The sequence below is a fragment of the Micropterus salmoides genome, unplaced genomic scaffold (genome assembly GCF_014851395.1).
Source record: "Micropterus salmoides isolate LMB-PRFRI ecotype aquatic unplaced genomic scaffold, ASM1485139v1 Ms_hic_scaffold_18, whole genome shotgun sequence".
NCBI lineage: Eukaryota > Metazoa > Chordata > Actinopteri > Centrarchiformes > Centrarchidae > Micropterus > Micropterus salmoides.
In genome coordinates, this window is record NW_024040928.1 from 6,591,548 (window position 1) to 6,602,654 (window position 11,107).

The 11,107-nt window shown below is 39.0% G+C and overlaps 1 protein-coding gene across 3 annotated transcripts in view; it reads right to left on the reverse strand.

Annotated features, from left to right (window-relative positions):
• The window catches only part of cnstb (consortin, connexin sorting protein b), a 20,799-nt gene extending 11,189 nt beyond the window's left edge, over positions 1 to 9,610 (reverse strand). The window contains exons 1-3 of one of the 3 annotated variants that reach the window (XM_038727213.1): positions 9,431 to 9,608; positions 5,319 to 5,827; positions 3,323 to 3,432 (exon numbers count right to left, since the gene is read on the reverse strand). In XM_038727213.1, the coding sequence (XP_038583141.1) occupies positions 3,323 to 3,432; positions 5,319 to 5,406 (198 nt within the window). In that variant the 5' untranslated portion in view covers positions 5,407 to 5,827; positions 9,431 to 9,608. Of the gene's footprint in view, positions 1 to 3,322; positions 3,433 to 5,318; positions 5,828 to 8,754; positions 8,930 to 9,430 lie in introns of those variants that run through there. The other 2 variants (XM_038727214.1, XM_038727215.1) reach the window with 2 other exon arrangements.
• Between the last annotated feature and the right edge of the window lie 1,497 nt (positions 9,611 to 11,107).

An 11,107-nucleotide genomic window follows, 5' to 3' on the forward strand; every position in this document is an offset into this window, starting at 1 on the left:
GATGTTATCAGAGACTAATTACGCTGTTCAACGTAGACGTTTAAGTTTGAAAATCAGCAAATCCCTTCAAAGATGAAGATCACATGACTGCTTCATACAGGCGGCCAAGCCATGTAGACACCGTGTGAGACATGAAGTCACATGCATTGCATTATGTTCCGGATTAACGTGTTTCTGTGGGCTTTTTTCCCATCCACTTTTTCCCTTCCTCTTCAAGCCGACTACATGATTTTGTAAATCTAGAAATTGGGAAGTTTCACCTCCTTAGATGTTCCTGTAATTCCATGACACCAGGTAGTTTTAGGGCTACAACTACTGGTTCTTTTCATCATTAATTAGTGTTATAGTTTGTAGTCCAAACGATTAGGGCTTATTTGTTATTTTAAGGTAAACAATAGTGACAAAAAATCCAAAATTACCAAGATATTAAGATTGTTTGTTTGATCAGTCTCAACCCCTAGCTATTAAATGTACTATCTGCATCAAGAAAAGCATCAAATCATCACATTGGAGACCCTTGAACTAGAACATTTTATTTATTTATTTATTTATCTAAGGCAGAGTTTTTTTTTATCTGAGTTTCAGCTTTAGTGTTACTTGAGTGTTTATATAAATAACACTAATGAAGCTTTCTCTCTATGTGCATGACACACTGTATGTTTGTTGGAACATCAATGGACTGAAAAAAATAGCCTGAACTTATTTCACTTATTTCAAATAGAAGGCATAGACCGATTATGAGACACTGGGCCCCCTGAACACAAATATGCAAAAGCCCCCCCTCCTGCCTCACAGCAAGGCCCCCTTCACCCATCACGTCACATGTTTTTCAGTGCTGCTGTTGGTTGGAAACGACACCTGAACTTTAGGATTTTGTTCATGATGGACATAATAAGAGGCTGTATAAACAGCAGATCCACACATTGCAGAGGAAATAAAAGAAAAACAGTCACAATATTATAAGAAGCCATCAGAGGAAACCTTTGATGCAGGTTATATTAAGCAGAATGATTCTGCTGTCAAATATACTGAAATTGATTTACCAATTTTAATGTAGAATTATTGTAAAATGGAAATTAAAAACAGATTAGACAGATCAGATAGGATGGGACATTTAATCAGAAAATAACCATTATTAAAGGACTTGGATTGTGATCAGCAGTAAACAGACATCCCTGCTTTTGAATGTAGCCTACTGACTCCCCAGAGAGAAATTTTAGCTACAGTCACCTTAAAAAGGGGCTTTGGCATAGGGCTGATATTATTTCCCTGGTCATTCAATGACCTTCCTGCATTCTTGAATTTAATTGATGATGTTTGCTCTTGTAGCTGTATCCTGCATTTATCAAAGTCAGCCAAACTTCCCATCTGGGGCAAGTGCAAACCTACATGAGAGCCTAATATGGAGTGTTTTTAAGCCACATAGACAAGCTTGTGCTGCTATATTCATTCTTTTGTCTTCATTTACTGACTTGTTCTTTTGGGTATGTTTCAAATTTAACTAATGAATTCAGGCCATGAAATATTTGGTACACCAGAATAGCAGTTATTTGCACATATCACCAAATATGGAGTATGAAAGACACTGGCCATGTGACTGCTAAAAGTGGTTAAATGCTAGTTATCTGGAGAGTTTGGCATCACTCACACTGAATTAATTTTAATTGGACTGTATTTATAAAAAAAATGTGTTGTGTGTGGCTCTTAGAGTAACACGTCAACTGCTTTTGTCAATATGACCCTGACTGCACTGCATTGCCTCTCCTTTCCTTTGTTCCATGATTAGTGGATTTGGCAGTGAAACTACAAGCTTCTCAGTGTGCTGCAATAGCTGAGACAAATTAATCATATTGTCACAGTGTTGTTAAGAAGTTGTGGTCTACAAAGTATTGCACCTGCAACATGAAACTGAAGCCATGATCCATTTCAGTGTGAACCAAAGTTTATTTACCACACTTCTTATTTGCATGGCTGTAATGAGTAGGGATCTGAGGCAGGGGAGGCGACAGGAGACCAACAAAAGAGCAGAGGGTTGCCAGTTCAAATCCCTCCACCTGCTTCAGAAACTATATTTAAAATTTAAGATTTTCAGACAGCTGACCTTTTTAAATTATAACCCAAGTTATCTCAGTGCATTTATTTGCTCTAACAAGCTTTTTTGAAATGTTTGAGCTCAGGGATTTGTTATATTTATCACAGCTAACTGAGAAGACAAAGGCATTGGAATCAGGTCACACAGAAGGTCTGTCATCACACCTTAGGCCCCATCTACACTACTCTGTTTTAGTTTAAAAACGAGTACAATCTCCTTCCACACCAGTATGTTAGCTGCGTATCAGAGTTGATCAATTTCCCTATGTTGCTTTTAAACTTTTTTATATTTCCCTGTTACTTTTATGTTTTATGTAAAGCACTTTGAATTACCTTGTTGTTGAAATGTGCTATGCAAATAAACTTGTCTTGTCTTGCCTTGCCTTGCCTTGCTTTGCCTCCGTCTACACTACAATGACTGAAAACGCACATCAAGTGGCCGTTTACGTCCACTGGGAAAGGGCGTTCCGGTGTAAACATGAAGCAGATGGTCTATTTCCGTAGTTACAGAAGATTTGACGAGAGAATAAGTACTACAGACAAAGAACCACACCAGATTATATTTTGCACGGACCAATAACGAGTTGGGACTGTTACTGAATGTAACATGGGAGCTAAAAGCGGCTGCGGTGGTGGAAAACTGACTGGTAGTTGTCGCAAAGTAAACCGTGACATACACAGTATAAGTGTAGGCTGTAAGAGTTATTTGCAAGGTACAAAATATTTTAATTAAAATACCAAATCAAAAACTCTGTCAGTAGCATCGTGTTTTTACTTTGCATGACTTATGAGACCCAATCAGAGAGCCAAACGTGAGCATCTGCGTCATTGTTTCTAAAGTCTTCCGTTTTTACCCGTCCGCACTAAAAAGCTACCCGGAGTTTTGAAACAAAAAACGGGGTTGGCAGCATTTTCAAAATTCTCCATTTTAGGTATTTGTTTTTGCCGTTTTAGACTGGGCGGGAGGTGCAAAGGTAGCAAAAGGTCTCCATTTTAAAACAAAAACGCAGTAGTGTGGATGGGGCCTTACTGTAGATGTTAGCATCAGAAACTGAAAACATATGAAGATGCATTTACACCCAGACACAAAGCCATTCCATCTGGCTAAATAAAGGCACACATTCCCTGTGGATTTTGGGAGGAAAAAATTGCTTGCACTTTCTCTCCATCCACACACACACACACACACACACACACACACACACACAAACGCACAGACGCACAGACACACCTGGTGTAGGGAGTGTGGCAGCAGTGTGTAGTCACTGTTTTCTCTGAGGGACTGCAGGGAGGCCAGCAGCTCTGGGCTGGGGCCCGGTGATCCATCTCTGGAGACACCTCCTGGAAACATACAAACACACACCAGAATGAAATATACCTAATATTTCAGATGTTTCAGCAACAGTACGGTAACTTACAACCGCTTTGATTTGTAAATTCTGATCACAGTGTCCTGCTGCAGTTTTTCTGCAATGCATTTCTCGTTGGTTTATGTAATCTATCAGTGATAGAAATGTAAACTTAATGCTATGAAAATAAATGTATTTAACACAACGCAGTCAGTTTATTCGTAATTGAGGAGTACTACTCAGCCTATAAATACAGGTGTATAATATCTCCAGTGGCTCTTGAGGAGCTTTGACAACTCTAAGGAGTAAAGGAATAGTTTAACTTTTTGGGAAATATACTTTTTTACTTGCTCAGAGTTAGATGAGATGACCACCAACAGCCAGTTAAAAGCTTAGCTTAGCATTAAGACTAGAAACAGTTTTTTATTACTAGCCTGGCAGGTGCAGTCACTTTCTGAATTCTCCCCTGGTTGCTGGCAACCTCACAGTTACAACAAGACTCCGGGGCCCTGTTTCAGAAAGTGGGTTTAGTGAAAACTATGCGTTTGTTAAGCCTGAGATGAGGGAAACTCTGGGTTTTCCATTCCAGAAACCTGCTTGCTGGCAGTTTCTCTCTGAGTCCTGCCCTCATGAGTAGCCTGAAGAACTGTCCGTTTCATTTCCTCATTTATACAGTCAATATCAAAGCACATAAGGAACACATTCATTTGCAGAAGTTTCTGTCTTTAGAAACCTCAAAATCCTAACTGGATCTTTAGCATGACTGCTGTTATGATGAATCTTAGACAGTGATTTCTGGACATCAAAGATTCATCCTCAGCACAGAATAAAATCTATAGGCTACATTGTCCTTCATTATAACCCTGTGACTCTGTGGACATTAAGTCCACATTAAGGCAGCTGTTGCCATTTTGAACTGTTTGAACAGTGTTAACTTATTGACACCTTTCTCCACGCTTATAATATAAATGTCATGGCACACATTCATATTTCTAGCACCACTGGATTAAAATGGAGGCTCTGCTCTTTATTTACACGTTGCCATGGTGAATCGTACTATCAGAGCACCACTGACCAACAAGTAGCAGAACAAATATTGTTACATTGCTGACAACCAGTATGCCAGTCTTCTTATATTTACCTGGTGTCTGTGTGTGTGTGTGTGTGTGTGTGTGTGTGTGTGTGTGTGTGTGTGTGTCATGGCAGCCCCAGAAGACATGGTAGAAAACTATCTGACAAACATGCTTTTACCTCAGCCTGCAGCAATTACTGTGCCAATTAGTCACTATAAGCTATAGCTGTACAGTGCAACTCTTATATAATATAGTTTAACAGCTCCTGCCCTACAGTAAATTACAATCATCCAAGAGTTTTGGCTGTGGCTTCCTTACAGCTTAGTATCATCCTGATCATCCTAAGCTTTGTTTTATCCGATAAACTAGAGAAGTTTGTGGAAATCTGTGTTCCACAGATAGAGAAGCTTTGAGTTGTTCTGAAACGCTTTCAATCAGCAGCTCTCTGCAGAATAATGTGACTTCCATCTGTGTCTCTCTCCTGTGTTTATAAATGTGATCTGTACTGAGTGGTATATTTTATAGCGCCATTTTCTCTTTTTTTCTCTTTCTCTTTATTTTTTGTCTAATATGTTTGTTACTTATTGTTATGCGTTGTACCTGTCTGATTATTATTCTGTATATATCGCTATTATGTGCGGACTGTAATAAGTCATTTTATTTAATTTTAATTCTTTATTTTAAATTGCCCCTTGGCCAGGGACAACAGATGAAAATTAGCCTGTTGAGCTAACAAATACATAAAATGTAATAATACATAGCAGTCAGATATTTAATATAATTATGATGGAGAAAAGTATTTTACCTGTGGCACTGTCCATGCACTCCCCTTCCTCTTTCTGTGTAGTCCCAGTGTCTGGACCCTTCAGCGGGATGGCATTCTTGTTACCCATCCCCTCCGTCACTGCAGCGATCTTCTCCTCCAAGTTGGCTTTCCCCGCAAGCTTCTCTGAGACCTGTGGACAGTGGCTGGGTCTCTTCTTTTCAGTCCCTCACTAGGAAAACATTAATTGTTTCTGACTTTTAACAGAGTTTTTCCTTTGAGCAAGATGAGCAAATTACTTGGGACAGTTTCTCTAGGGCTTCGAAGGCACTGGAGAATGAGGTCTCAGCAGGTTTGGTTTGTGATCCCTCATGTGATTTAATCCTCCGTCGACTCTCCTGGGTGGTCAAGAAAAGGGAGATTTGAAATGTCCACCATAGTCTGGTAAGGCTGGGTAGTGGAGGATGATGTTCAGAGTTTTTGCAGACTTTCCACCGTCCTCTGTGTGGTTTACTGTGCTTTTACTCGTCTCTCTTACTCACCCCAGCAAGCTGTCAAAAAAAATTACATTTTAAAAACAGAAGATAATGTATGACTCATGCATGCAGCACGACCTAAGGAGGAGAGGACACATAATGGGAGAAAGAAGAGAGTAGAATGCAAAGTGAAGCAGCATTGCTGATGAAATGGCAGTTATGTCACATACTGAAAGGGTTGGCTTTGTGTAAACCATGAATGCCCATTGAGGCATGGCAGAGTGCTCCATTCTGAATAACTCCCAGTTTGAAAATAACATCATAGTAGTTTGTGGAGTAGAATAATTAGCAATGAGTGTGTTACTGTACAGTGTAGACAAACTGCATACTATATACTACCAATAATTAATTCTTGCACTTTGTTCTATCAGACAGGGAGGTTTATAAATGAGGGTTAACAGTTTTCCAGCATTTGTTCCAAAACCCTGTGGTATATTTCAACTATAAAGTGGGACATGTAACTTGGGGTCTAGTCATTTATTCATTTAATTCAACAGGCATTTGTGAATGTGATTTATGCTAATTACATGGACTATAAAGAAGTAGAAATACGCCCTTCTGACAGACCTTGTCACAAACAAGACCTACCTAGCATGTACAGCCATGCTAGGTAGGTCTGTATAAGCAGTGCTTTGAGCTAAATGCTAACATTAGCATGTTATCTTGCTCAAATGACAATTCTTGCATGTTGATGTTCAGCACCTTTGATGTTTACTCATTCACCATTTCAGTTTAGATGATGGGACTGTCATTGGTTCTGTAGGTATTTGGTAATAAACCTAAGTATGGGGCAAATGATGAGGAAGGTTAAAAAAAGTGATTACAATTAATCCTGAGGGGCATATGCATGTCTGTGACTACTTCCATGACAGTCCATCCAATAGTTGTCAAGACATTTCAGACAAAACTCCATGGCAGCACAAGCGATAAAGTCAGGATAACTAAAGTCCGTATGATTCATCCTATGGGAACATCTGTACAACCCTTTGCTGTAAAGACTTGTTTCAGTCTATATTTCAGTCAGGACCAACGCAGTGGACTGACCAAGTGACTGACAGACCAACACTGTCATCCCTAGAGCCACGCAGCTAGCATGGCTGAAAAAAGGCTATTTTACTGATTAAATGATTAATAAAAAAAAGAAACAACAGACTTATTGATAATATAATAAAATAATAAAGATTGCAGTGGATTTCACCCCTACAGGTTAACTGCAGAAAGCTTTCCTCAAGGCTCACTTGTGAAGACATCATTCATAGGCTAATCATTTCATTTTTCAATATTATTATCATAAAAGCCACTGGACTTGGTCTTCTCTGCATGTTGTAGAAGCCCTCTATTTAAATATCTCCCTCAACTTCAGCAGCTAATGATGTAGAAAGTAAACTTTCAAACTCAAGACACTTCATCACATATTTCACGAAGGAGAGTAAATGAAGGTAAACATCTCCATTTTCAGGCCCTTAGTTGATGTTTTTATCCCAATGAACAATGCCTGGCAGGATAAGGAATAGGTTTGTTGACTAAGGTCATATCACAGCAAGTTCAATAGGGTTCCAGTGGCTTTTGACAAAAGCTCTAACCTCTAACCAGCCGTGTAACTAATTATTATCCAGAAATATCAAAATAAAAATTGTCAAGGCGTTGTGCTTTTATCTTTTTGTTTTTTACTTAAAGTTCCTTTTCCCCGCCTTCCATTATGGCTTCAGAGAAGGCTCCCTGTTTTTAGTCTACAGGTAAACACCTGTGTCCATCTGTCTTAGCCTCCTCAGTGGGAACCATATCACAAATGTCCTCAAGTTTTGCAAAAAACATGCCGTCCTCTCTCATGTGGTAGAGGTTCGAATAGGCAATGGCTGACCTGCTGTAGCTAAACATTTTTCTGCTTCATGAACATTGTGAATTCTGCAACATGGAATGTGACACAAAGTACAAACGCTGGGAGCAGTGACTGACTCATAGGATGCGTAGTGTGAAATAAAGAAAGATGCAGGCGAGGCTAAAGATGAACACATGGGTTTGTTTTTACATTGTGTGGTTTCTCCTGTGACTTCCTACATGCTATGTAAACTTTACTGTTTTAAGCCCTTCACCTTTTTCCTAAATCAATATCCTACTTGGCAAACTTATTTGGATTTTTGTCAGCCTATTTACTACAGTTTACATATACTTAACATTACTGCTGACCATTTTCAAAATAGGTGATTCTGGTAAAATCTTTATTTCCTAGCTTTCAGGCAGTTAGCAGCTGACATTTTGGGAAATACGCTTATTAACTTTCTTGCCGAGAGTTAGGTGAGAAGATCGATACCACGCTCATGTCTGTGCCAACAGATGGTTAGTAGATAGAAAGATGTTCATTCTAAGGAAACATAAGCACAACGGTTCATTATGTAAGGTCTTCATACTCCACTCAAAACATAGTTATGGATATTATATTGCATTTTTTTGTCAATAGATACTCCTAAATAAAACAAACTTTTAACTGGCTGCTGCTCCACTCAGCTAAGAAACAGTCCAGGACATAACCACCCAATAAAACCACAATTTGTTCTTAAACTTTGGCTTTTGTACATATTAAACAAATTAGATTTAACATGTTATTTAGTATGCTTGGAGTAGGCTAGCTGTTTCCCCCTGTTTCTAGTATATGCTAAGCTTACTGACTGCTGGCTCCAGGTTTCATATGAAAGCATACATTCCATACAACATTAAGTGTATCAAAATAAAATAACAGACAGCTATTCACCATAACGGATTACTTCAAGCAAGTTTTACAGTTAGTTTCAAAAGGCACTGAAATAAATGAGGTGAAAAAAAAAAACTGGTGAAACTGCCACGTATCACAAATACATTCATTAAGTCATGAGATGAAAAATGCTAATGTATTTGGTAAGTATCCCTGATATATTTATGCTATCTTCCTTCAACAAACAGCCTACCATTAGCGACTCTGTGGCTCACTAAGTCGAGCTTGGTAACAACCCTGTCAGACTCTGCTCTTCCCAGTCACGACCCATCATTAAAATGTATCCCGAAATGTGAAAACTGAAAACTGAATTGTAACTGCAGTAAAAAGCAGAATGTTTCCTTCTGCTATTGTTTCAACAGTTGGCTGCCTAGTGGTCTCAATTAGTTTCCGGTCTGTTGATTAAAAAATGTCGCACCCGTGGGTGGCTGGGGTGCGTGCGTGTGCACGTGCCTGCGTAAAGCAAAGTGAACATGAGCATCGGAGGCGCGTGCCGCTAACGCTTTCGTGCACCTCGCGCTGAATTATTTTTCTTGCTTGCTCAGTTTTCAATGCGTCTTGTTAACTTTTCACATACCGGTCACATTGACATTAACGGTAAAAACACATCATCCTTACAATAGCTTGAGAGAAGTCGGCTATCGAATTTATTGCGTTTTCCCCTACCCCTAAAATATTCTTGTAACATTCGGCACTTCCTATTTTTGCTGCGACATCCACCTTAAATCCTTTCTATGGTTGTTATAGTTCCTTTTGGTAAAGTAGAACATACCCAATCCTCCCTGTAGGTTTCATGTAGGCTAAGTTAATGTAACATTAGGCTACACGGAATGCACAGCACAGGATGGAGAGATGTAGGCACTACTCACCGCTGGATGATGTCTCACAGTTCGTCGCGTGAACATCAACGCCCTGAATCAGCGTCGCGGTGTTTGTCCAGCTCCGTGTCAGCCCACAGCAGGATCCACATACACCTCACTCTGTCATCTGTCTCTCAGACTCTCTCATGCTTCTTGTTTACTGTCCTATCCGGGTTTTTTTCAGCTCCCCCTCATTGCAAAATATATATTTCTTCACGTCGTGTTTATTTATTTATTTATTTTAGCACGTGGCGGAGGCTGCCATCTTCTGGCAGATGTGTCACACTGGCTCCTGTCTGTGTGCCAGCGGTTATGTAAGCAGATGAAGCGGTCATACGATTATGATGGGGGGGTTTAAGCTGATAAACCGTGAAAATCTGCGACGTGTTTGCGTTCTTTTGTTACTGTTACACAATCACAATAGAAAACGCGAACATGCATTACACTTATCAGATTGTTGAGGTAGCCTACACGTCAGGTTGTCATTATGATAACCTAATTGTGGTATGTGTTCTAAAACTTAACTGAATAGTGCTCCACCTCCTCTTCCTCCCCCTCTTTCATTTTCTTCATGCACTCAATATTTAAGTCTATATACCTTCAGTAATAGCCTGCAAGGATACACACCAACACCAACAGAATGGCGAAGCACTTTCCTGCTCCACACACACCACAAGTAGCCTACAAAGAGTGCTTTTGGGATTTAAATTCTTGGATAAGAGACTTGATCTCTTGATTAGTTTTAGCAATTGTTTAGGTTTAACATGTTTAAAATGTTGCTTATCAAATACACAACATTTCTAGATCATGTATTAAAATTGAGGATGTAATAACAATAGGCTCTATATACACTGAACAAAATTATAGATTTTTGTTTCTGCCACCCGTTCATCATGAGCTGCTGTGTGATGGAACTGCACATTTTGGAGTGGCCTTTTATTGTGGCCAGCCTAAGGCACACCTGTGGAAAAGGACAAAGGACAAGTGCTCACTAACAGATTTTGACAGATTTGTGAACAATGAGAGAAATAGATATTTTGTGTGCATAGAGAAAGTCTTAGATCTTTGAATGAATGGGGACAAAAACAAAAGTGTTGCATTTATACGTTGTTCAGTGTATGTATTCCCATATATATCATTACATCTATATATTTGATAGACATTGGAAAGGATTAGAAGAGTGTAGGCTACTATATTGATAAATTATCTATTTTACAAAATCAGTTAATAATACAGCTTGTTAATGTATGTTTACTGTAAAAAAAAATGTATGTGGGTTGGTACCATAAAAGTAAAAATGAATGGATTGTAAATTTATTTTAACAAGCAGTTCTCACAAGGCGTTTAGTTTCTATTACTAGCTAACATTCAAAACTTCTCAGAGGAAGAACTTGCACAGCCCTTGTTTTCCTACATTTCCCTTAAAATTGACAAATGAATAGGACAAAAATTTCCTTATATAAACTCAAATTGTTGTAGTTCCCACATCTTCATCCCAAAATTGATGTTCAGAAGTTTGAATTGGCTGAGGCAACTTCAGTTTGTGTTTCCAGAAGCTGTGTACCCCAAATAGGGAAAATTACTTCATTTTCTACATTTCAGTTTTTTTCCCCCACATTTAAAATACTCTGACATGCGTTATTCAGGTTTAAATGACCCTTGGACATTGTGCTGGAGTGTTTGTCC